General features: G+C 49.0%; 1 protein-coding gene across 1 annotated transcript in view; it reads right to left on the bottom strand.

Moving 5' to 3' along the window:
- NEGR1 (neuronal growth regulator 1) overlaps positions 1-20,507 on the bottom strand; it is a 312,772-nt gene extending 292,265 nt beyond the window's left edge. Inside the window, exon 1 of the mRNA XM_063344769.1 lies at positions 20,074-20,507. Within this exon, the coding sequence (XP_063200839.1) occupies positions 20,074-20,243 (170 nt within the window). The 5' untranslated portion in view covers positions 20,244-20,507. The remainder of the gene's footprint in view (positions 1-20,073) is intronic.
- Positions 20,508-27,316: the final 6,809 nt, after the last annotated feature.

The raw sequence follows: 27,316 nt of genomic DNA, 5'->3' as shown, positions 1-27,316 counted from the left end.
TTGCTGATACCGCTCCTTCCCCCGACTTCTTACCTGCTAATAACCACAGCCAGCCCTAGGAAGGCATCACCTAGTAAAAATGGCCAAAATTATACTCCAGGACTGCCAACGGCACTTATTTGCTAATTGAGTGGCGCTCTTTATTAGCGACTGATTACGCTAACCGATGTACAAGATGCCGTCACTTTACAGAGGGGTTGGCAACTTCAATAATCAGTGTGCTGAACGCCTGTTTTAGATGAAGATTACCGATTCTCCTCCAGGTGAAGGTAAAGAAAGAACACTCCCGACTCTGCCATGACACAGGTATGGATATATATTATTAAAGAGCATACATATGTAGTCAAATGAATATTCTAAGCAAAAAAAAAGAATCCTTTCTTCTCCTATGAATATATTTGTAGTGCTCTTCTGCACCCAGTCAAACTTTTTACTAGCAGATGTGCTTTGGATATTGCAATTTATCTCCTTCTACCTTATGAATAATGTGTCACGTCCTCTCCAAAGACAGCAAACATTTGCACAGAAACTGTATTCTAGGTAACGTAAACTTTGATCAACAGTAAGTACTGCACATCATTTGCTACTATAAAAAATAATATGACTTTGTACTATTACCGTGTATTATCTTCCATCGGAGAATTCAAAAGGTTTGCAAAAAACGTTAGCAATCTAAGCTTACTCCACTTCTTCTCTGCCTCCCCAGAAAGAACCACAGGAATTTCATACTCATATTTAGTGAACATCTGAAGCTTTTGTTCGGTGGTTGGGTTTGGTTTATGCGCTTACAATTCTAAGCACTGCATCCCAAAAATACTTTATCATGAGCTGCAATCTTAGCCAGACAGCGGGTTCTCCTCCCGACGCACTGTAATGAGCACGTCAACTATCCGTACGTTGGACATGGAAACACCACCAGTCCCCATGGACACTGCTGGAGCGTCTCCTCCCACGCAGCCACCACCCGAGCCCTGGCTCCCGGGCTGACCTGGCCCTTCCGTGGGCTACCACCTCCTCAAGCCACGGAGGCACACGCGCTGAACCATCCTGAACGTTATATTCCACTTTCCTACACCAGTATTATTTTCATGAACGCTTCAACACAATATTCCTTCTCATCACTCACTTGGTTAATCTTATAAAAAGAAAATGTATTTGGATGCGCCTAAAATATTAAGAAGTATGCTTTTCGAGACAGTCATTCCAGGAGCATATTTGAATTAAAAATAATTTTTTTTTGCATAAAATCTTCTCCTTCGCTGTTTACTTTACCGAGCTAATATATAAAAAAAGCAGGAATCAGCATAGTCCGTTGGAAATGTGATGTTTCAAGAGTTATTTGAATTAAGCCCCAAATGCATATGCGGTGTTCAGGGTTATTACTATTTTCATAAACAGAATAATGTGTTCCTTGGGCACGACCAGCTTCGTTGCAGTAAACATTAATGCTAAAATAGATGGGAGGGAGGGAAACGTGAACCGCTGCTGAGGAGAGAAGGCCATAGGTACAGGAAAAAGTAACATGCAGGTAGTAAAACTGCTCTGGTATGCCAGTTATCTATATACAGAAAGGCCAGGCATCCTAAGGTGTTAATTATTTATATTACCACTTAAGCCGTATTGTTATTTATCAAAGAATGCATGTTAACTTGAAATATTTACACAAAACTACTGCAGTCAATGAGATGGCTATCACAGAAAGTGCTCCTTACACCTCCAAAACAAGATCTATTTTAAATCCATTACCCATTGATAAAATCAGTACGAATTAATCGCAAATGCCCTACAGAGACAAAAGAAAAAAAAAAAAAAAAAAAATCACGATCAGATATTTGGATATAATACATGAAAGAGGAAGAGGAGAACCAACCCAAAGCCAACCGTGCAGTTTGCGGGAGGCGATGCCGGCACCCCGAGCTGTCACCCGCCTGCGGGGCTGGGCCACCCCGGGCTGCCCGACAGCCGCGGCAGGGACCGGGCGGCCTCTGGCTGTGGCAGCCGGGGAGGGAGCCGCAGGTTCTATAATCTCCTCTTATCGCATAATCTCTTCATATGGAGCATGCAGCTCTATATGGAAAAGGAAAAAAAAATCAGAAAATTCAACTGCTGTATCTAGGCTAAAGACTCTCGGATCTTCTCCACTCCACACCTGCGCCCCAGGTTTAATTTTAAAATTTGAACAGTTTTTGGTGTTCTGTAGATACTCGTTTCCAGGCTCCGGGGGGCTCACAATGCCTCGTGTCCTCGTCCTCTGCCCTGGCCCCTTCACACCCTCGCGCTCCCTGCAGACACCATCCACCTCTGCCTCTGTCGGGGGGTATAAGCAAAATTCCCCCCTTTCCTTTGTGCTAATCCCCCCGTCTTTGGCTCTCGCTGCTCTGTACAAGGTCGAGCCGGGCACCGCTGCGCTCCCCACTTGCCCGGACGGTCCCATGGGGGCTCAGCCCCACGCGTCCCCCCAGCCCCAGCCAGCCCCGAGCTGCAGAACACCCCGAACGACTGCGTTATCCAAATTTAATTTGCAGGCTGTGCTTTATCTTTAGCACACACACCTTCCCACTACCAGAAATGTAACATAAAGAAGGTTTATGCAGGTAAAAAAAAAAGTCACAAATTAAATAAAATTAATTAAATTAATTTTAAACTAATTTCCAGCCATGTGCAGGACTCTATGCTAAAAAAAAAAAAAAAAAGCAGCTGTGACAGAAGATATATTTTGTTCTCTCTTCCTCTGCTATTTAATAGTCTCAGAATGAAAAGTCTAGTACAATTTTCTAGTCCAATTGTTCCAGCCGGGGGGAAAATTGCTCGTCATAATTAGGCCACTTTCATAACATATTTACTCCTCACCTGGCCTCCTGCGAATGCGGCCAAAGCACCGCCCCTGTGAATCCGTGACCTGTTCCTCCACCGCTGGACGCTCCCCCATTTTTGGGGGATTTTGATCCCGCTACACACTTGTTCACAGGTCGCGGATAGAAAAGCAAAGTTCACCAACTAGAGGGAAGAATACATAAAAGACCGTTTGCTTTTCATGCCTGTGGCCCCCATACCTGCGGCTTTCCCAGCGGGGCTTTGCTGGTGTGCGCGGGGTGAGGTGGGGTGATGCCCTGGATCCATGCGGGGAGCCCCGGACCCCACGTGCCCGTCGGAGCCGCAGGGCTGGAGTGGTGCAGGGACGGGTGATGGACCTGGAGAGGGGCAGGGACGGACCTCTCAGTCATCATAAACCTCTTTCGCAGCACCAGGGAATTACTCTTTCCAGGGTACTTCATCATAGAATCGTGGAATTGCCTGGCTTGGAAGGGACCTTTCAGATCATCGAGTCCAACCATCAACTTAACTCCGACAGAAACCATCACTAAACCATATCTCTGAGCACTATGTCTACCCGGCTTTTAAATACCTCCAGGGGAGGTATTTAACATGTCTGGTGTATTGATTATTTATTAGTAAATATTCTTTTCAGCTATACGTGCTCTTCTTTTCACCTGCCAGGCAGAGAATCAAAGTTCCGTCAGAAGCAAAAGCTGCAATCCAACCTTGACTGTGGAGCGTGGAGCAGCTGGACCGCTGGGGCAAGTGGAGTGACACAAATCTCATACCCTTAAAAACACATACACACATGGGGGAGGTTTAGGATGGATATTAGGATGGAAAAAATTCTTCACAGAAAGGGTTATCAAGCCTTGGCCCAGGCTGCCCAGGGCAGTGGTGGAGTCGCCATCCCTGGAGCGATTGAAAAGCCGGGCAGATGTGGTGCTGAGGGACACGGGGTAGTGGGGGTTTGGGCAGTGCTGGGTTGATGGTTGGACTCGATGATCTGAAAGGTCCCTTCCAACCTGGGCGATTCTATGACTCTATAATTCTATACCCAAAATTGTCTCATACATGAATATTGCAGAATGTAAACAGAGCTCTCCAATAGCAGAAGGTCTTTCAGATAGGAATTGGAGACATTGCTTTATACAGAGGACAGGAAATCCTTAACTGGGTATGTTTTGGGTAATTATCCAGAAACAACTACAATGTCTGACCTGGCCCCACCTCGCACACCCACCCAGGAGAAGTGTCACTGGTGCAGAGCCAGTGGCAGGTCCCTGCGGCACCTGGACATGGTGCTGCCAGGTGATAAGTAGGAAAGTTCTCATTTTTTTCTAAAAAGCAACATGGGTTTCCAAAATCCCGAAGGGTGATAGTCACACTTCAGTCAGTAGAGGTTGGGATAGGATGCTAATCTTCTGATTTCTAGTTGAATTGTCAACTCAACAGTTTACTGCATGGCCCCTCCTTCTCCAGAAACAGCCCTAAGGGGCCTCCAGAGTTAATGGGGCATGGTGTAATTCAACTCACCATCATCTTCTGAAGAATTTTTCAGGATTATTTGGACAGTGTAGGCTATGTTTCTCAAGCCATTATGTAAATTTACACCCTAAAATGCCTTACCAAAAAAAGTCCAGAAGAATGAAAGTAACTTGCATGGTAAAGTTTAGCATTTTCTTTGCGGAGAGGAATAGAAGGGCAATTGCTACAGCAGAGGTGTGCAAGTTAGCTTTCACACGCTGTTACACCACGCTTACAAGATTCTGAAGGTCACAGCGGCTCCCTACAGTCACTGCCCACAGCACAGAAAAATCTGTTCACGCGTAGAACCGTGATACGAGAGACCCTTAATACCTGAAAAAAACCTTTAGACTAATCAGTCTTCTTTTGTTTTTTCCACTGTTTATATTAGCATTTCGAGGACATCTTTAATATTTAATTTTCCGTTTACTTAATAACTGTCTTGAACAAGAATGGTAAGAGAATTACACTGCTGGAGCGGGATTAGAAGTCAGGAGTGGCCTGGGGGGTCCAAGCGTAAAAGGTGCCTGAAGTGCTGCAATACAGTTCGACTTCCAGCCGGACGAGCTAAAGCAGTGGCTGGCCAGCAAAACACTTCAACATTTCTGTATATAACGCATTTAAAACTATGTCATTTTGCCAGTTTAGTAATTTAATTCCTATGATAAATTCAAGATAATTATGACATAACAAATGAAGATAAACACACACGTACTTTAAGTGTAGTAGCCCATAATTCTGTAGATATTATATTATACCACCATACTAAATTTATAAGCAAAAATATTCAGCAAAGAAACAAAGAAATGTTTTAATTGTTGCATTGTTATCTATTATTTCATTCTGTAAGCAACACAATAGCTGCAAAACTACTGCATTTTTAACTCCCACTGGTATGAGATTTTTCATCACATCTATTAAAATACATAACTAAGCTAACTTAATACTTCATAAGCATAGATCCTAAAATAAGTCAATTTAATAACGTAAGTCCTTTCTGAGACCTTCATATACAGTTGTGCTCATTTTTTAACTAATTTAGTTCATCTGCTGCAAATCCCTCATTAAAAGCTGCCAGATTATGATGGTTAGGGACAGAATAACTGAAATAATTGCTTTTAGAGCTGTCAGAGTTACCTATTTGAGATCATGCTTTCAATACAGCTGGGTTCCGTTATGCTGCAGAAGAGACCTCAGCCTTTCAGGCTTTGTGACGCAGTAGACAAACACGGAAGACAGCGCTTTTATTTATCTGTTTATTTTTGCCGAGACATCCATCCTTCCCCCTGCCTTTGGAAACATTATTGCCTCAGCTCAGGATATCAAATTATTTTGGGATTTCCCTGAGAGCTGCATTCAATCTCCTAAAGACTTTAAGCATTCAAAGTCTGGGACAACCTCGTCTGTAATTTACTTCAGCGTGTGTTGACACTGTTTAACTTCTAGGACCACTTCCCAATTTCTTTATAATTAAGCTAAAAGCATCTTATTAATCTAAAAATCTGGTAGAGCAAGTCTTGTAACTCCTAGTCCTTTTCAACCTTTACTTATACACAAGAAACCAACACAATCAGCAGGAAATGCTAAAGGAAGCATTATTTGAGGGACTGACGCAACGATGAGTCAACACAACTTCTAGAATTAAAAAACAACAACAAACTCTTTGAAAGCTCTGTTACTTAGACGTTTATCTTTGGTTAAACTCCACGTTTTCCTCTCAGCATCGAAGCGCCAGTCCCACCACCGAGCATGGGGTACCAAAAGGCTGTTCCAGCTCTTGCGGTGGTCGTTGGGTGAACATCCCGTTGGCAGAAGCCAACGCTTCCACGTACACCCTATATTCCGAAGGGATCCGAGCCCTGCAGGCTGCCCTCCCCTCACGGCGGATAACCCAACAGCTCGGTGCAATCACTGCCTTCTGCAGCCTTCGCTTCAGTTTTGGGTTTCCTGGAACCGGCAGGAAAGGCTACATGGAAAATTATCCATCCTTTCACCCTTCCTCCGCAGTACCCGAACCTCTGCTCTTCTCTTTCATGCTCCCACGGGTCATGGCACGGGAGTTATTCTCCTCCTCACCTCTGATGGCAGGAAGAAGTTCTTGACCTTTATTCAGCCAATTTGGAGAAAATTATCAGTTTCACATCTTGCCGAGTGCAGTACAGCCCACTAAATTGGGCTTCCCAGTCTGCTTCCCCGTACCTTCCTGCAGCCTCCCCCGAGAACCTGTGAGCCCGTTGCACCAGCCGGGTCCCACTGGTGGAAAGGACACTGAGCCAGGACATCGGACGACTCATGCGTCACGGACCCAGGAGATGCGTCACAGGCACAGAGGAGTCTCAGTGTTGGCGGGTCCAGGGCTAGAAAAGCAGAAGCAGCAACTGCGGAGGCATTAGCCGTCCCAGTCCTCCACCAGGAAGGGGCTGAGGCAAGTACCCTGGTTCCAAAGCGTTGTGACGACAATTTCCATTCGTTATGGAGCACAGGGCAGCCCCGGGCACAGACCTCGCTCCCTGCTCGCACACACCCCCCCTCAGCTCCCACACCCACCGCGGGAGCTTCCGACCATCATCCTCTTCTACAGCACACGATACAGAGAATCTGATCTAATATTAAACTACGTCAGTAATAATATACACTTTATTTTGAACCGTGTCACAAACACAAAATGTGTTTATTCCGAGACTGCAATGTACCACTTACCAAAAGTATTGGCTGCAGTATTTAACATTTTCATTTTTCCATCATGCCTTTACAGCTCTATTTTAAAATTAAGTGACACCACAATTTACTGAAAGCTGAGGTTATGTCTGGAGCTCCTGTGTCAAGTTGAACGTTTCTAGTGGGTCGCATCCCAGCCACAAGGAACGGGCAAACATAATGCGTTCAGTTACACCCTCCCCCATTAAACTCCTTTCTGATAATTATAAACAGGTAAATTGGCGTCTCGGTGTCCGTCAGCCATCCCGCAGCACCGCCACCCCCCGAGGCTGCGTCCCTGCTCCAGCAGCACCGCTGGGCTGCCCCCGCATCTCCTCACCACACCGAGCACCCACTGCGCATCCCGCACAGGTTTCACCTTCTGGCAGAGGAGCACCCACCAGCCGGCCCTTCGCCGCTGTGGAGACCTGTCCAGGCTAGCAAGGGACCATGAAGAAACCTCAGAAGATGCTCCACGCTGGCATTTGCAGAGCATCCCCCAAGGATGCGGCACCCTGTGCCCGCCCAGCCATCCCCGCTGCGGCGCTGGTACCCGTCTGCCCTGCCCCGAGCCCACCTGGGAGCCAGAACAGCTCGGCACTGGTTTCATAGAATCACAGAATCGCCCAGGTTGGAAGGGACCTTTCAGATCATCGAGTCCAACCATCAACCCAACTCTGACAAAAACCATCACTAAACCGTATCTCTAAGCACCATGTCTGCCCGGCTTTTCAATCCCTCCAGGGATGGCGACTCCACCACTGCCCTGGGCAGCCTGGGCCAAGGCTTGACAACCCTTTCCGTGAAGAAATGTCTCCCAATATCCATCCTAAACCTCCCCTGGCACAACTTGAGGCCATTTCCCCTTGTCCCATGGCCTGTTCCTTGGGAGAAGAGCCCGACCCCCCCTGGCTGCCCCCTCCTTTCAGGGAGCCGCAGAGAGCGAGAAGGTCTCCCCTCAGCCCCCTTCTCTCCAGGCTGTCACTCTCCTTCTGGCTTCCCTGAAGGAGCTGCCCCAAATTCCAACCAGCACCTGGGCGGGGGGGGCGCTGGGGCACCGCTCCTGAGAGGGCTTCTGCTGCTGCTACCAGCTCTCTCACTTCGAAAGCAGAGAGTGAACGCTCCTGGATTAAAACAAACCCAAACTTGCAGAGAACGCGCGTGCGCTGCTTGTTCCTGCACTCCTGATCCCAAGTGAACGAACGGCTCTAAGGTGCTGTCTCTGCAAACTTCCACCGGTGTTATTAAAACCCAGGCAAAACCTCTTCGTGGATATTTCAGCACTTCAGCTGGTAGCTTATTAAAACCTGCTAAAAAAATTAGTGGAGTTTTCACACAAGGGTTGTGCTGGAGTACCTGCTCAGGTTTTAAATACACTTAGGCGTCCCAACGAACCTTAGTCTCCCACATACAAAGCCTACATGGACCATTTTCTTACAACAGGGTAGAGACACAAGTGGCAGAGAAAGTTCTAGGCAATCAGAATGGCCGTGCAGAAAGAGAGGGGGGGAAAAGAGGGGGGGAAATGGTGTAGGAAACACCATTTCATTTACCACTGAGAATCTTTTTTGTTCCACAGCAGCACAAAGCAATCTCTCCTGCAACGCTCTCCTGTTTTCACATGGCATCTCCCCTCGCTGTCACCCAGCGGCTGCTGGAGCGTCTGTAGCCGCCGCGAGCATCCTCTCCCCCGCGCCGCGCAGCCACAGCCGAGGCCAGGGAAGCGCCTTCGCAGAGCAGGCAGCGAGGGCAGCCACGCCAGCGCGCTGCAGCAAGGACTCTGCCCTCTTGGAAATGTTCCTCTACGACTGCTACATAAAATTAACGGCTTTAACATAAAAAAAAACCCAGCACTAAGTCTATAAAAAGATACATATATGTGCCTCTCTATATATTATTTTAATCAGAAATTCAACTACTGTTCTGAAGAAAAAGTAATGATTTTCCTGTAAGTCAATAGGTGGATTTAACATCCTCTAAATATGCTGGATGGAGAGATGAAGGGAGAGGGGGAGGGAGGGAGGGACGGAATAACCTTTTTCACCACCAATCTGAAATGTAACGAAGTAAATACACCGATCACCAGCTTCCCCCTGCCCGGCGCAGGGTCCCGGACACCCAGTGGGGGCCCGTCTGCGCAGGCGCCCACCGCCCCGGGGAGCTGGGAGCTCTCTGCTGCTGGGGCGAGGCGGGATCTCACCGCTACTGATTTTTGCATAACCACAAACACCTTAACCACACTAAATCAACCAGAACTTGGCTTGAAACTTCCCCTTCCCTTCTTCAATCAGGTTTCCTTGGAGAGAACTGTCCTCCGTGTCGTTCTCGCCTAGTTCAGGGCACTAAACCTGTAGCTGGTGGCAAAGCCAGAGCGCGCCTCCGCCTGTGCTTTACAGATGCCCCCCTCTCCAGTTAGCAAGACATAGGAGCGTGGTTTCAAAGCCTTGTTTTCTTCTTTACTGGTTATTTATAGCTCTTACCCAGTCTGCTTCCCACCAGTTCCCATCGCTGACCTGCCTGCGAGCATCCCAGCACCTCTCGGCTCTGACGGCAGGACCGTGCCGTGCCACCCACGTGGGTACCGGGACTGTGCTCTATAGAAACAGGTCTCCCCCGCACCCAGCGGCATCTAAAACAAGCCCCAACAGTTGTGTAGAGCAACACACCACACCCCTCCGTCAGTCCGTTCCACGGAAATAAAGGGCAAAGGTCTGCATCGGCTTCTTCACGCCCGGCACACGTTTAACAGGAGCGCTCGCCTCAAGCGGAAATCGGGTGGTCAGAAAAGGAGGACTTCAGCCCCCAGTGCTGTTTCATGGTGGTGAATTATATTCAGTTTGAAAACATTTTTTAACGTGAAGCCAGTGGAATATCAAAGGCACACAACTGTACAGTAAATTATGTATGCCTGTGTTTTGTAGCGGGAATACGGTTCCTGCCTACTTTTGACAGAACTGCATCATGTAAATTCAGCAGCACATCGCAGACGCTGCACTGAACTGGACAGTTATCGTATTCCTGCATATTTACGTATGCATAGAAAAAAAAATACAGCATATATACATAAATATATAAAATTTCCTTCATTTACATTGGCATTTGCATGAGGAAAACTACTGGAGATTTCTGCAAGAAGTATTGTATGCTAATGAGATTTTTTCCAAGACAAAACTGTTACCGCTAACAGTTGGATACTCTCTTTGTTTTAATTATGCATGACTAATGATAGCTGTTTGGCTGTCTGACCACCAGATTGTCTGCCGTTGCCAAGGGAAAATCTTTTAAAATAGACTGACTGTTTTTTCCGTTATAAAACAGAGCATGTTCTACTTCATCTTAGATTTTTTAAAAGTTTTGCAGGTATAAAAATCAAAACTTGAGCTGAACTCACTGGTGAGTCACTCTCGTGTGTAAGGCACCTCCAAATCTCTCCTGGTGTTGTAATTACTATACTGCACTAAACCGGAGCTACTGCAGGCACCTACGGGCTCCATGTGCCGGTACGTGTACAGAAAGCACTCCAGAAAGAGCGCCACAAACACCGCTGCGATGCACCAACATTTTATTGGGCCTATTCTGCAAATCCCCCCATGTGGATGCAGGGGCACTAATGAATCCACCCTCCTCTGGGGCCTCTGGCAGCTGTCATGCTGGGAAAAAACTCTGCATCCAGTCAGAGGAAGAAATATCTTTTCTGACGAGTTGAAAATTATTTGAAAAAAGTACAAAGAAGATAGCCTGATAGCTTCTGATACGGCAGGACAAAGGTGAGTGGGATTTGGTACGCCTGTGCAGAACACCAGAGCACCGCAACCTCAGGCAGCTCCGAGGGCGGAGGCATGGTCAGGCCGTGCTCTGCCACGCTGCATCCAGAGGGGAAAGCCCAGCCACCCTGTGCGATGGACCACCCGCACCCAGCCACCCAGCAACGTGGGGTGTGATGGACCACCCCTACCAGCCACCCAGCGATGCAGGGGTTGAGGGACCACCCGCACCCAGCAACGTGGGGTGTGATGGACCACCTGCACCCAGCCACCCAGCAATGCACCCTGTGCAATGGACCACCTGCACCCAGCCACCCAGCAATGCAGGATGTGATGGACCACCTGCACCCAGCCACCCAGCAATGCAGGATGTGATGGACCACCCGCACCCAGCCACCCAGCAATGCACCCTGTGCGATGGACCACCTGCACCCAGCCACCCAGCAATGCAGGATGTGATGGACCACCCGCACCCAGCCACACAGCAATGCACCCTGTGCGATGGACCACCTGCACCCAGCCACACAGCAATGCACCCTGTGCGATGGACCACCTGCACCCAGCCACACAGCAATGCCGGCGGTGATGGACCACCAGTAACCGGCAGTCCAGCAATGCGGGGTGTGATGGACTACCCACATGGAGCATCCCAGCAATGGAAGGTGTGATGGACCACTGTGCCCAGCAGCCCAACAATGCAAGGTGTGATGGACCACCTGTACCCAGCAACACAGGATATGATGAACCACCTGTACCTGCCACCAAGGGTGTGACAGACCACCCGTACCTGCCACCCAGCAGTGCAGGGTGTGATGGACCACCCATACCAGCCACCCAGCAGTGCAGGGTATGATGGACCACCCACACCCAGCAGCCCAGCAGAGCTATTGAGCCCCCACGAAGGGTGGCCCTGGCCCCACTCCACGTCTCTGCTCCAGAGCTGGCTTGGCGGTGAGGGCTTGGGATGGCTGCCCCACGCTCACAGCACGGTGGAGGCACAACTGCCAATGAGAGGCAGAGGAGGGACCGCCCCAGTGATGGCAAACTTCAGCAAGCGCGTCACCGAGTTAGCATCAACCTTGAACTGACGTCTGGGTTGAGGTGGAGGAAATGGAAACTTTGCAAATCTGAGGAGTTCCTTCCTCTGCTCCCAAGTGGGACCTTTCTTTTCTGGCAAGTACACGGACTTTGTACTGATCATCTCTGCTCAAAGGCTGAAAGAGAGCCGGAGCTGAAGGGGGCTCCGAACTCCCCAGCTCTGCCAACGGGCGGTGCCTGAGCGTCTAACAACCACCTCTGCCCATGGCGCTCTGAGGAACAGCATTCCCAGAGGAGACAAGGTTTGTCTTTCAACCTTATCTTTGCCGATCATTTTGACCAGCAGACAAAGCAAGGTAAAGGCGCCGGCAGTTCTGGTACCAGCAGCCTGTGGATGGATACGATCAATTAACCTGATTGATTAGTGCAGCGTTACCTCATCGCAGGCAAGGCCACTGCCGCCACTGTCACCTGCAAAATCTCACTGAATTTATCCACAGCTGTGGCCAGCCAGACCAACCTGCCCTTGCCTTCACTCGCTGCTGGTTTGAACCCCTCTACTTCTGAAAAACCTGTTTATTCTCAGGCCCGCTGCTCCTCGCCCTGCCGCGGGGGCGTCTGCCGGCGGCGAGAGCAGCAGGGGGGAGATGCTCTGCGTCACCTGTTCCTTCTCATTCCCTTCCCACCAAGAGCGACAGCCCCGTTGCGGAGGGATGCGAGAGAGCGTCCTTTGAAAGGACAGCCCATGATGTTAAAACACGACAGGAGGTGAGCAGGACCAGCAGCTGGCACGGGCCAAAGCCATGCCAGCGAGAAAGAACAACGTGGGCAACAGCGTCCAGGGCACGAGAGCTCCCGACCCTGCCTGGCCACGCCGGGGACATCAGCGGAGTGCAAGCCCCGCTGTGCCCATCCACCTCCGCAAGTCTCCAGCAGAGCTGAGATGTCTCCGGATTGATTCCCGGAGCCTCTGCAGCACGGATTTTAGTTTCCAAGCACAGCGTTGGGTCAGATTTCTGCCAGGAGAGAGGGTGGCGAGCCAGCACTGCGTGTCGCTGATTGGCCTGTGCAGCGAGTCAGCCTGAGCCCCCGAGACTTGTTTCCCTGGGATATCGGCTACAGTCAACTCTTACGCAAGATGAGAGGAAGAAAGTAGTTTAAGACTCTGTTTCTTCCTCAACAGAACGGCCCTTTGGAACAAACTCTGTTTTTCATTCCTTACTGATTCCTTGTTGTGTTAGTTCCTCCGCATAACATCTGAAACATTCGCGATCGTTTAAAATGATAAATTATTTTAATTTGCTCTGAATTTATTTATTATTACCGCACAGACAAGAGGCAAGCGCCATAATGTGCTTGTTTAATAATTGGCAGGGATTTGGAACGTGAAAGCCTTACCCAAACAACAACTTAATTTTATGAGGGGGTGTGCACATATGTCTACACGTACCGCAGTCACATTGCAGAGAGATGGGAACAAAGCTTCACGTAGCCAAATAATTTATGATCCTGCGCTGCACAAGAATACCAAGAGAGTATGGAAGTCAAAAAACGTACCTTTTAAAGTCATAAAGGAAAGAAGAAAATTTTTATATTTTTTACACCACCTGTTTCTCCATAGACATATCTGCATTTATACACGGGTGCAACAACTGCATCCAACTCCGGCGTGCGGACATGCATCAGGGGGACCATAATCCTGAAATATATATAGTATCTTAAAATGTAAATGTGCTATATACACTTGATATTCACCTGCTACTCATACTGCAAACCTTTCACCCCAAATGCCCAGTTCTCAGTAATACGAATTTCTCAGCGATATGAACGACAGTGGACAAAGAGCGTTTGGCAGACCTGTCACCAGCTTTCCCTCACCACTGTTGCTCTTTTGGCAAAGACTGTTGGCTACAAAGGGCAGCTCTCCTTGGAAGAGAGGGCAAAACCAGCAAGTAAGTCCCAAACCCCAAAAGTCACTAGCCCCCCGCAGCAATTTACATACGAATTAGGCACCTACATCCCCCTGAGGACCTGAACACCTTCAGAATCAAAGCCTGCTCGACACGGGCACTCAAGCCACACCGGCACCTTCAGCGATTTCGACCAGAGCAGCTAGATGTTCCTCAGGATCATTGATCTGGGAATCCATGGGATTTCGTAGCTCAAGTGTTGGCAAGGAGCCCACACAAAACAGAATCCATGGTGATGACCATAATGCTGTAGTTTCATTCTCGAGTGCCTGGAGTCAGGGGAAGCGGGAACTGGAAATGGTCCCAGCAAGGTTTCATTTGGCCAGGACTCCCCCAAGCCTGTGGTAAGGCACTGATGTGCTTTACTGGGAAAGGGGAGGTCCTGTGACCTTCTAGTCAGCACGTCTGAAAGCCAGAGAAGCGGGAGACGTGGGTTTGGCTTCTGCTGCCAAACTTCTCCTGCCAAAACAGAGACCATCCCCATACTGGACTCTGATTTCAGAGAACCTGAATTTGATACCCCTAAAGGGACCTGGATTAGAAAAATAACGTTAGGTGGACATCTCTCCCCTGAACCGTCACCGTTCATCAGAGCAGAGCCATGGTGGAGAACAGGGAGCACCCCATTTTCCAATATGGGTGAAGAAGACGACACGCAGCCGGGGAAGTCGTTTTCACTAGATGGTGAGAACTGCCATCTCTGCGAAGCTGGAGGGAGCCACGGGGGAGCACTGAGTCATCGGTGCTGCACAAGGAGCAGCGTCCCTCCAGCACACCGCCTTGCCTGCCGCCTCTGCCACCCCGGGGGGGTCACGGGCCAAACGCTCGGTACCTCTCGGGGGAGGCAGAAGTCACGCTGAAGCAGCGGCTCTCCCAGACAAAGGACACCAAGAGACGCTGGAGAATGCCAGGAGGGGGAGAAGATGGCAACTCCTTCCGCCAGGGGGAAAACTTACGGAAAAGAAGTTGAGTAACTCTAAAAGCAACCACTGGAAGAGATGGACAGTGTTTCAGATCAGCTGCCTACCACGTGCCAAACCTTTCAATACCAGTACAAACATACCAGTGAAACACTCTCCCAGACCCAGCGCAGCCCCTCCTGCGTTACCGTTGGTTCATACGAAGAGTTTGACAACCACCTCATGTCCTGGGGCTGCACACGACATAGACCTGAAAATCTCCAAGGTGGAAAGAGAAGCAGCCAGGCTACATGCAAAGAATTTCAAATTTAGAAAACAAACCCAAAAACCCCAAACCTCCTGACCTATGACCAAAAAAAAAAAATAAAAAATATTCTCCTATAATCACCTTTCTCAGATGACTTTGGCTGCCCTAAACCTCAGCCAAAATTCTCATGGAATGGCCAAAAGAGACTGCTGTGGCCAAAAACAGGTGGATGAAGTTCAATCTACCTGTTAACGAGGCTGGCCTGGAACCGATCCCTGGTTTTCTCAGCCAGGTTTGACAAGAACCAACGTCCACTCCGCAATCACAACCGGTTATCTGGTTATCTGCTTTACAGCTTCCACCACTCCTGCTCCCCAGTGAGCCTTTGGGAATCTCCATCCAACAGATCCCAGCTTGAGGTTTCACTCTTAGCAGTGAAGAATTCCCATTATTTTACATGTTCTAGAGTATATATTTCATAAATGACTCTATAATCACATAGTGGTAAAAAAACCTTTTGCTTTTTTAAAAAATGTGCCAACTTCTAAAACTTAATTTGCTGTGATTACACCGTATCAAAGTACTATCAAGTAAACTATCTTTTTGTTAACCGTGAGCTTTAAGAAAAATGAAATGTGGAAGAAACTTTGCTCGCTAGAGAAAGCCACTTTGATCACCTTCAGGTCTGCACGTTTCGATATCTAAGGGGATTCTGCGCACAACTTGCAGACGAGGTATGGAGGAGCCTCTTGGATACACAAAGCCAGGAGGGCACACACCCCAACCGGCCGTAACCTAGATAAGCGTCAGCACAGAAAGAGAGAAATTCTCTCTTATTTCTCCCGGAAGCAGAAGCACCTCCGGCTGCGATCCCGAGGCCAGTGGGAGGGGACGGAGCAGCCCCCACCAAGGGGAGGTGGCTTTTGTCCCCTGGAGCATCCAGCCCCGGCGCTGCTCTGGGGGCAGCGAGGGACACGGAGCGGGTCACCCTCACCCGCTCCCAGCGAATGGCTCTGCATTTGTCACCTCTCTCAAACACTGCTGCTCCGAAATTGCCACCTCTGCCGTCAGCATTACGGACGGGCCACAAACCCACCGCGACCCCTCTCCTTACAGGAGGACTTGAGAAAGGCCACCAGAGAAATCCGCTTCTGAAAATACAGATCGTTCCCTGTATTTCCAGCAGTTCACAATGTAGCAATTTATCCTTTTAATAAAATAATGGTTTTATCACTTTCTCTCTTCTTCCTCGTGTGTTCTCATGAAATGTTAACTGATGGCCTGGGAAGAACACAGAAAAGATGCAGGACAGAATTATACTTCTGAAAAGAAACAGCTTCCCAAAATTATTTTGCCATACAAAGCAAGTGCATTACTGGTTTCATTTCTTGTAACTTCAGGAAAGAGTGACACAAAAAGTGTTGGGACTGCACGGTGTGAGAGACTGGAACCTAAAAAAAATCACTGTCTCAAAGCTTGCTTAATTTCCAGCAAACCGAGGGGAGGTCTGCACGTTTCCTGCCGGGTCGTCGGGGAAGTTTGCAGGGTTTCCTGGCGGGTTTGCTGCTGCGAGCCGATGGGAAGCTTGCGCAGACTTTCTGCAGACCACAAGAAGACGCCTGAAGGTTGGTCTGCTGCTGCTGGCGTGGCGTACGTACCCAGCGCTGCCCAAGCAACAAGGGCAGGAAAAACCCATCCAGCCACCGCGTCAAACGATGACCAGCCGAGCCAAGATGACCGGCATGCCGACTGATCGAACTACGCGTCGGCAGAGACTACAAACTAGTGCCATGCCAGACCACAAATGGGACCCTCACCACCGTTACGAATTGAGAACCACGTGTCAACGGGACGCCGCTGAACTCCAGGGGAGCGTCGGGACGCCGTCGGGCCCGCGGTGGTGACTATACTCTCGCTGTGCTCCGTAATACTGCTTTACTCTACGGCTGACCCCAGTGACTATTGCTGGAAAATAGCAGTAAGCCTGCAGCGAGCGGCATCTGACCTCCTTTGTGTCTTAATCTCACGCTTGGAATCATCACGAACCCCTCCCAGGCCCATCGTAGTCGGACCAGGACGTAACACACGGATCAATCGCTGATTGCAAACAAACGAACAGGAGGAACCAGGTTCTAATTATTGAGACTAGAGATAATAACTCACTATCAGAAAGAACGCCTTGGCCAACGAGAGGTTTTCTTTTAAAAATGATTGCCAAGATGCTTTCCATACCCAGACAGGCGCCAAGTGACATTCTTGGCAAACTCCTGGGCCAGTCCCTCTGGAGGTGCCGGGCGCGGGGTGCCCTTTGCTGGGCTGGGGGAGAGCCACGAGCATCCCAGCGCCACATCCCGGGGAAGCCCGGCCCGGCCCCGCGGTGGCCCAGGTGGCAATGACAGGGCGTGCGGCCACCCCATGGGACGCGGCGAGGGGGGACCTGGCCGGGGCAGGAGGGACGCTCGCAGCTCTGCTTCTGCAGCACCAGAGAAACGCTGCACGCGTTTGATGCTAAATTGATTAATCACGCTTTCATGTGAATTAACTATTTTAAAATGGGGGAGCTATATTACTTACTTTACTTTGTGCTAACGCTGGGAGGCTTTTACTGGAAAACCTCAGCAGCTCAAGGAGGCTTTATTCCTCATCTTTAGCAAAGGCAATGAAAACTTAATGTGAGAACTGAGGCTGGAACTTGGCTCGCGCTCTGCCACCTCGGTCACGGACCCAGGCTACGCGCTTTCTTCCCCGAGATTTCAGCTCAAAACGAGACTCGCGAGTAAAAGTTTCCCCTCAGCTGAAGGAGGGCGATAGCCCCGGTTACCCACCCCCAGCCCTGGGTGGGCGTGCAACGGAGCTGCCCCCGCCCAAACACGTCCATCACCCGAAGCTTCTCGCAGCCAGGAAAACGCTGACTCAAAGCCCCGGGAATTACTCCCATATTCGAGCATCAATTATTAAAGACAGGAACGCTAAATGCTTGGAGCACGGGGCTGCCTTTGCAACAAAGTACGGAGGGAACTTTTGAAGCCCCCGGTTGTGGGAAAACAGATAAAACCGGAGAAGCCGGAGGGTGCTGGGAGGAGAATCAACACGTGCCCGCAGCAGGGAGCCGCTGGCCACCCTACAGCAACTGAGAAGGGCTAAATTCAGACAGCGCCGAGCTGGAAAGAAAAAACCCCTTTTCTAACGCCCAAATCGCTTATCCAGCTCACCGGAGTTTGTGTTTAAATAAATCGCCAGCTTCCAATACTTGGGACACTAATAGCAATTATTTTAATGTATTTTGAAATATATTCGTGTTACAAATATCCAGAGAGGAAGAATTCAGGAGGAGCAGTGACGACGTGTGGCGAGAGACTCAAGACAAACAGCGCTACCCGTCTCCCGCACGCCCCTCTGCACGCGCTCTCCTGCAGCGACCCTACGCTTCCCCTTCCGAGCCGCAACGCCAGCTGACAACAAAATAAACTCGGATTTGACAGAAAGCCCACAAAAGGCATACGAAATGAAAGAAGTTAATCGTAGAGCAAGAAGAATGAAAGAAACCAGATGTAAGGCACAGTATTTCGCCATCTAATCGCCTTGTGCCTACTTCAGCAGCGGTGTTTGCGTTCCCTTTAGCAGCACCTCCTCACAAAACAGACACTCTCCCTCCCCGGTGAGACCGGAGCGACGTTTTAATCTTAAAGCTCTAATTTCATTTATGTAACCTATCCAGCTGCACGGACACCAAGTTTCAAACACAATCTTAGGCCTAGAAAACTGCACGTACTCCGGCTGAAACCCGCCAGGGGTAACCTTTAGAGTAATTCCACAGTTTTTGAATACGGTAGTTCTAAACGTATATTTGTTTCTGTCCTAGTAACGTTCAGTTCCGGCTGAGTATCTGTCTTAACTGCCCATGAACTCACCAAGTTATCTTCTCTGCAACCATTACGTCTGAAACAGTACAAAGAAAATAGACTTTCATTTATTCCCTTTGATACTCCAGTCCTGCAGACAGAAGGCACGAGGACTTCAGGACATCTGAAAATACGGACTATAATTGAGGTATACGTCAAAAATACTTGTCAGCTGCCCTACATAGACATCTACTGTATTTTCGGTAGCTACTACACCAGAAGCAGGCTGACTTGCTATGAAACGATTACAAATTCCTACTGAAAATCCCTCATGCAGTATTTCACAGCCGACTGTAGGATCATCAAAAACGCATGTGGCTAAAATACTCTGTAATCTGGAGACCTAAGTGCGTGACACCCCAACAAAAAAAATAACACACCCAGACACTTCAAAGCTTAAAACTACTGCCAATTAAACCGGAGATTTATCACGAGCAAGGAGGTTCGACCCACTGCAATCATATTCCAGATAATGAGAAAACGTATTTTTCTTGAACTGTAACAATATCATGACAAAAGTGCAACACATGAATAAAAAGTTAGACTTGGGGGGGGGGGGGGATGATAATCAAATCAAGCCAGAGGATTAACGAACTCAAATCAGAAAGAAGGATTCAAGTAGATTAAGTACGGTGTAGGACTACTGGTAAACAAATTTTGCTCCAGTCAACCAGACTGACGAGGATACTGTGAGCACGGGGAGAGTGAGGTTCGTTAGGAGAAGCAATAACGAAGCTACGGAAAGCGTGTAATCTCCTAATGGCGCAAAGCTAGCTTTGCCCGTTCATCGCCGAGAAATACGAAAACGGTCAAAAATAAGCGAATACTTCCGACAGGGCGCAATCCTCAGCGTTACGGGCTACGGAGCCCGGAATTGATGCCGGAACCCCAAACTACGGGGTCTCAAAGCAGCCTGTTTCCCAACTTTCTAGCGAGATGGTCAGCATTTTTAGGAAACAGGAGAGAGTTAAAAAAAAAATCGGGAAAACCACTTCCAGCGGGGATCCGCGCCGCTGCAGCATCCCCGAGAGCGGTCGGGGCTCCCGGCGGAGCCGAATGGCTCCGCCGGGAGCCCCGACCGCTCTCGGGGATGCTGCGGCGGCGGTGGCTGGTCCATGGGGCTCCTCTCCGTCGTCCCCTAACCCCCCCCCCCAGCCCACTCGCCCCACCGCGGCCGCGATCGCCTCCTACCTAAGCACCGCCGTGTCCCCCTTCCTGACCACCAAATTGTCCACGGCCGCCCCGGGATAGTCGCCACCGGGTGCGGCGAGTCGCCCGGGGGGTAGGAGACAGCAAAGGCCGAGGAAAACGATCGCCGGCCACTGGTGGGAGCCCCCGGCGCTCCGCACCAGCGGCAACATCTCCGCTCCGCGTTGTCCCCGGGCCCGGCGGGGAGGGCCGAGGGTCGCCCCCGGTAGCTGGACCGGTGGTTTCTGGTTGATCGGTGGCCGAAAAAGGAGCGTGGTTGCTCCCGGGCGGCCTCCGCAGCATCTAGCGAGGAAGGCAGCAGCGCGACCGCTCAGAGCGCCGCGGCGGCGGCGGCGGCATCGGCGGCATCGGCGGCGGGCGGGCGGCCCCCGCTGCCAGCCCGTTGCCACGCAGCCGTCGCCTTGGCAACCGTCCCGGCGGCGGAGGGATGCTCGCCGCCCTCCCCGCCCCGCTGGTCCACCCCCCTCCTCCATCCCCATCCCCGCCCCTCGGCATCCCGGTTTGATATGTGTGTGTGTCCCCCCCCCGCTCCCCTCCGGCACCCCCGGGGCCACCCCGCACCGCCGCCCGGCCTGGTGTCAGGAACCGCTCCTCGGGTTTAATACGAATTTACCACTTTGCCAAACGCTGGCAAGTCAAACATGGCTTTGGGGCCGTAGCGCTGGAAACCGGCCCGGCAGCTCGGCGGTGAGGCCTCCTCCCCCCTCGGGAGCTGCCGGAATTTCCAAAGGAACGAGCCGGTCCTTTCTGGATTATGGGATCGGCCACTCTGACGTTCGGGGAGTTCCGTTTCCTAAAATTCTACCAGGGACATTCACCAATAGCAGGAATAAAATGATCAAAAAACCACTGACAGATTATTTCCCTATAGACCCACAAAAATTAGCAGCCTTTATTCTTCCCCAGGCCTTCTCCAGCGCGTTAAATGCACGCTCAAGACATTGTCAGCCTCTGACAAACGCCGCTGAGCGAGGAATCCTGTTTGCTCCGCTTGTTTACCCACTTTCCAGCCTAAGCGCTCATCGCCGGACAGGAGGTTACACCTCTGCGGGACCGGGCTGACTCTCCCACAGGAATTCCTCTCCCCACGTCGCCTCCAGAGGGGTTGCATAAGCGATGCACTGTTGTGTAACGGGAACTGCTGCTGGGGCATAAGGGGCAGTTTTGAAAGGTTCTCACATTAATTCACGCACATCTGGCCAATACAATGTCATAACTGTTCCTTCAGAGCAGCTCTGCCACCCCACGCTGCCAGCCCGTGGCACAGCGTGCACTCATTTTCCCGCGGCACTTTCCCTTTCATCAGCTGCCACAGAGCACCCATTTTTCTGGTGCACTGTTTTTTTCCTACTCAACAATTTACACCGGAAGGATTTGAGAGTAGAATGTTCCAAGCAGAAATCTTTAATAATCATATACTACCGATGCTCCCTCTTTCGATAAACCTGTATTCCTTCTCCCGTAAGCTTTACCCTTCTTTACTGCATCCCATTGCATTAGATCTTTCCAGCTGCCAAAAGAAATGCTAGCGTTCACAAAAGGGAATTCTTCCTCTACTTCTGCGGCACGTGGTACTACAGAGTTTCCTTGATAAGGAAAGAAGGGGAGGAAGAAAGAGAGAGAGATTGTCTCACAAATCCTGGATGTGGAAGACTCGCCTTCAATATTATCGTTAAAACACAGTAATGTCTTTTTAACATTAAGTACAACACCACAGTGAGACAACTCTCTCTGCCAGGGTACGTGCAACTGCCTAGGGTGCAGTGCCCCTCCGGTGGGACCACAGCAGAAGGAACTTCCTACAAGCGGAAGTTGAACATTTTGTATCAAAAATATCGTTAGGAATATTTCTGAGGCAACACCACGCACCGCGGCATGGGCTGCCAACAGCGCCGACTCCAGCTGTAAGCCTCGCTTGCTTTTCCTAGCAGGGAGCTGTTAATACCAGGTGGAGCCACCCCACATCTCACGCTGTCCCCATCCCACATGCAAGGATACACCATGATCTCCTGCGGGACCTTTACAGACACACACCCTTCTTGTAGTTAGCAAAATATCACATGCCAAACAGCTGTAAGCGTCCCGTCTGCGTAGCTCTCAGACATAATTTTTACCTTCATGCATCAAGTTCTGTTGTCAGCAGCGTCAAAGAGGTTCTCCAAACACCGCATCCTCAGAACATTTGTTTCCAGGGGGACCTCAGTAACCCAGTGGTTTTGGTCTGAATTTCTTCTCTCCTATTTCACCCGTATGCAATATCTCAGCTTCAAAACCCTTTTTCAGAAGCCTTTTCTTCTGCATGACTACCTAGAATCACAGGACAGTTGAGCGTGGCAGGGATCTCCAGAGGTCACCTTGTCCAGCCCTCCTGTTCAAGCAGGGCCATCTAGAGCTGGCTACCCAGGACCGTGTCTAGTTGGTTTTTTAATATCACCAGAGATGGAGATGCCACAACCTCTTTGACGCATTCCCTGCCAGTTGGATTACTGGAATGGAAGTGGTTTATCCGACAGCCAAACATATAACATGGCTCTGTTTTGGATCTTCCCCATTCACGCGCTCAGATATATTGACATATATTGTGCACACATACACATACATACGTACATATGTATACACACAGGCGTGCTACGTCTCAGATACTGTCATCAAAACCTTTGTCTCCTTTTCTAACCATTGGACTTCTAAGCTGAGATCCTGCATCTAGATCTCCGAACGCTCTCCCAAATCCTGTGTGTACGGGACGCTGGGTCTGACAAACCAACCAGCTCAACCTGACAACAAACGCTTACCTAGCGGCATCAGCGTACCCTCGGCACAACAGCAGCGAGACACGAGAGTAAAGCACAGAGAACTTTCCGTTGAGAAGGTTTTGTACGCAAGGCACAGAGGACAAACCGCACACCAGCATCTGCCCTACTCCAGTGGGCCCTGAACACCTTTCTGTCGCTTTCCCCCACGCTTCTTCCTTCCAAGGCTGCGTTCAGTTAAACAGCCGTCTCCTTTGCGCGGCTTCCACCCCTGTGCTCTGAGAGAGAAGAGCACCGCAAGGGCTTCATCTTCCGCCTTTTTCCCAGGATGGTTTTTCCATCTGCCAAACAACTGATAATTGCCTTACCTTCCCTCTGATAACAGCAGACTTGTGGCTCAGCCAAACTAACACGCGGTGTAATCCTTCCTCTCTGCTGCAAAAATTGACCCTTCTGCTTTTCCCAAATCAGTCTGCACTTCACTATTTTTCCCGTTAAACATCTTGGGGAGGGGAGGTTAAAAAAGCAAAGCAAAGCAAACCAAACTCCCCACACCCGCTTCTCAAGGCTTTCTGCTCTTCCTTTTATCTCAACCATGTTACGGACACCAACCAGATAATGCCATTCTTTTTATAACAAATTAAAAAAAAGAAAAAGGAAGAAGAAAAAAAGGAGAGTTCAGATCCAAGGGATCAGTCTCTCCTCTTGCAGCCTTGCAGTCTAGAGTGAAATGTGGTTCCTCTTGGCAGGCACAAGATTTCTGTTACAGCTGGTCAGACAACACTTGCCAAATGAATTCATTTTTGAGGCAGAACATTTATGAATGTGTTTACGATTGTCAGTGCTGTTTCTCAGACTTTGGGGGAAACACCTTTCCAAGCTCTGATGCAACTTTTGCAAACGCGTTGGGTTGGTATCAGGAGGAGGAAGACACGTAACCACGTGGGAATTGGTTTTTACGTGTGAAAAACTTCCCACCGCTGTCTCATGTAAGAAGCCCCTTGAATGTTCTGGTGCATTAAGTACTCGGATCACCCAGAGAGAGATGCGATATAATAGCCGAGATCTAATTTTAGGGAGAGCTCTGTGACCTTTAATGAGTCACATGACATTGGTTTTACTTGACCTTAACAAACACTCAAATAATTTGCTCCTCTTTGAATAAGAAGGACAAAGGACATTTCCTCAATAACATTCTATTAATTTTGCGCCGGATCATATAAATCTCCGTCAACAATAGCCAAGATGAAGCTTTTTATTTTGTTTTGTTCATTTTCAGACTCGTGTCCCTGGCTTTCATGCTCTTTGCAGATCAACGGAACAAAGAGCAGGTCAGGAGTCAACAGCAGTTACGCCAATCAGTGCTGCTCTAGAGACTGAATTCTTTCATCTGAATCTTCCCCACCTCTTCCCAGCTCTAGGAAGCTTGCAGGGGGAAAAAAGAAAAAACAAGAAAAGAAAAAAAGTCTCACGCCAGATGTGTTCACACACACAGAAGAATTATTTCCATGGAGGGAAGGCACAATTAGCTGGTTTTCTCCGAATTGCGTTTGCCTATTTCAGCATGTTGGTTTCACCTGAAAGAGCTAGGTACTTCCACTTACTAACGGTGAGGCCGTACGATACCTCGTGTGATTCAACCGCATATTTTTGTTTAGGGCCCATTTGAAAAGCTAAATTTATTTGTTGTTTGCAAGTACGCGTTTAACAGTTTGCACAAATATTCAAGACTGATTCACAAACTTCACACTTGGCTTTTTGCTTCATTCCCTTCTGTGTGTTTAACTCTCCCGTAACTGCTCCCGCATGCCAGCGATGAAATGCGGAAGCTGAACGACTCGAATAATCTCCAAGGGAACTGGTACTGTCGGTCGGCGTGACACAGCCGGCCTCCGGAGGGGAAGGGAGAGCAGGCGAAGAGCACGCCCATGGCGGGTGTTGTCACCCCATGGCAGGGCACCGAGGCAGGCTGCCTGCCCTGCCCGTGTCCGGGAGCAGGGCTTCGGTGGAATAATCTGCTCAGGGAAACCCTTCTCACTGCCACAATGGCTGGTGGTGGTGGTTCTCCATGAACTCTTCAGTTCCTGGTCACCTCGACTTCCAGTTAGTCCCATTTTTCTGTGTACTTTGGGCAATGCTTGCCAACTGCTCACTATCCCGATGGAAGAGTTGGTCAAGGAACTGGCTCTACTTCACCACGTTTTGACAAAATGCGCATATCGTATTTAGAGTTCCCAACAACAACCACGGCAGCAGCACCTTCAAGGCGTTTTGCCTTCTAAAAGGTCACACTTCTTTCTTCATGCTGCGGCAATGGATGCTGTTCTGTCCTGTGATTTTGTTAATGCTCTAATCAAGATCTTTTTACAGAGCTCTGTGAGAAGCAAATGGGCAATTTCCATATATACATTTGTTTGCTTTTGAGATATATATTTCTGAAAGCGTTCAAGCATTTCCACCTCGTTGCCAAATGACTTTGGTTAGCATCAGCCATAGCATCTGAATGGCAACCTGAGCTTTGTCACGACACTGTCCCTGAGAACAAAAACTTTCTTTCTGTTTCCTGAACAGACGATAGACATTTTACACTGGAGGGGAGAGGCGGGAGGACATGACAGATGAGACACAACAACAACAAAAAAAGAACAAAAAACCTCCCCTACACTAAATTTTCAGAGTCATGCTTTGTGTCCAAATTCACAAAAACTTTGGAGAAAACAGTAGAAACTTATTTTGAGGTAAGAAATAAAGCACTCCCGGAGTTAAAACTAGTTTTTTAGTTTTAATTGAAAATCTCTAAGAATTAAAAAAAAAAAAAACCCGAAACGTTTCTATTAGCTTGGGAATTCTCGGGTAACCGCCATTCTCAGGTAACACTCTCCGACACATCTGCTTTCTGCCTTTCTCTCCCGCAGCAAAAACGTCACCTAAATAAGGACAACACGCTATCGCTATGCTGTAGCGCAGACTCTTCCAAGAAGCACCCAGCCATTGCTCAATGCTCTTCAAACATGTCTCAAGTTGCCCAAAATGCGAACAAACAACCCAAGGAATTTGTCAGCTTCAGTTCTCAAAGAGCAGCTTCTGATGGTTCTGCAGAAGTGCAATGTAAAGGAGCTCGTCGCCATCAGTCCCGCCGGATCATCGCTTACGGCATGAAAAGGCTTCACAAAATGCATTCCCTGAAACCTTCATCTGGAGAGGGGTGGCGGGGTGCAGAGAAAGGCGAGGAAGGCAGAAATCTCAGAAAACACAGACCCAGCGCTTTCACATTTTTAAAGAAAAGGTTTTGTATGTCTCCTTTCCAATATCTACTTTTTATTTTTAAAATCTCTTACACATGGAAAATGGAAACAGTGATATGTTCAAGTACTGAAATCAACAGAAATTTCCCTTTAAATAAGTATCTCTTTCACAGATAACTTCAGAATTCATGGCACTACGGTGGGATTTTTTACTAATAGGATTGAAAGCAAATGCTGAAATCTCCATAAAATGCATTTTGCATTTTCTGCATAGTCTATTACTTGGCTATGTACGGAAGTGCTCAGTAAAATACTCTACAAAATTATTTCCCATACTTCAAAAACTGTAAGAATCCCGGCGTGCTATCATCTGAGCTAGCACCTACGCGCCGTAAGCCAGGAGTTCTATTAGCACCAGAACGAATGGACCCTAATTTCCATAGATTTGAGCCGTCGTCTTATCTGGGTTTTTAAATTGACAGAACAAGGCTGCAGAACAAGCTCAGCCCATATTAGACAGCAGAAAATGCATACAATAAAGAATTCTCAAAGGAGGAGTGAATCCATGGGTGCCTATTTATAAAACACAAGCTCTAATTATGCCCCTCTCGCCACGAGACATTCATAGTGTCACTTCTCTGGATTCCCTCACGGCTGAGACTTGACTTGTGCATCCCCCCGCTGCAATGGAGACACGGAGACGCTCCACGTGCGGCGACACACGCTGGAAGTCATGCGGCAGGCGTCATTCCCACCTGACGTCCGTCATTTGAGCAGGAACTCAACAGTGCAAGGGGGGGGAGGGAAAAGGTGGAACAATTTCTTTACCATCTCAGAGGTGGCAGGAAGAGCAGTGCTGACCCAGCACTTGCACATCAGCTTTCTTAACCCTTAAAACCCCTAAAAGGTCCACGGCAACGCTACGCTGACGCAAGACACTCCTCCTGAATCCCGACCCTTCCGCTTGGCAGAGGCGCACGCGGGTCCGGAGACTCATGGTTGGCTTTACCCAGCCCTCGGTGGGATAAGACTGCGCCCCGTACAAGGCTATCAATAAAACTTTAGTCATATGTGGGTGAATGAAAACATTTTCTTCACCATATGGTATACTATGGAAATAATTGCCAAATGACAGAAGCTCACTAATATTGATGCCAAATACATAGATAATACTGTCAACTTGTGCTCAGCCTACATTTTCCTATTTTAAGACATACAAGAGAGTGCAGT

The sequence above is a fragment of the Chroicocephalus ridibundus genome, chromosome 8 (genome assembly GCF_963924245.1).
Source record: "Chroicocephalus ridibundus chromosome 8, bChrRid1.1, whole genome shotgun sequence".
Taxonomy (NCBI): Eukaryota; Metazoa; Chordata; class Aves; order Charadriiformes; family Laridae; genus Chroicocephalus; species Chroicocephalus ridibundus.
This window is presented reverse-complemented; position numbering and strand designations above follow the sequence as displayed.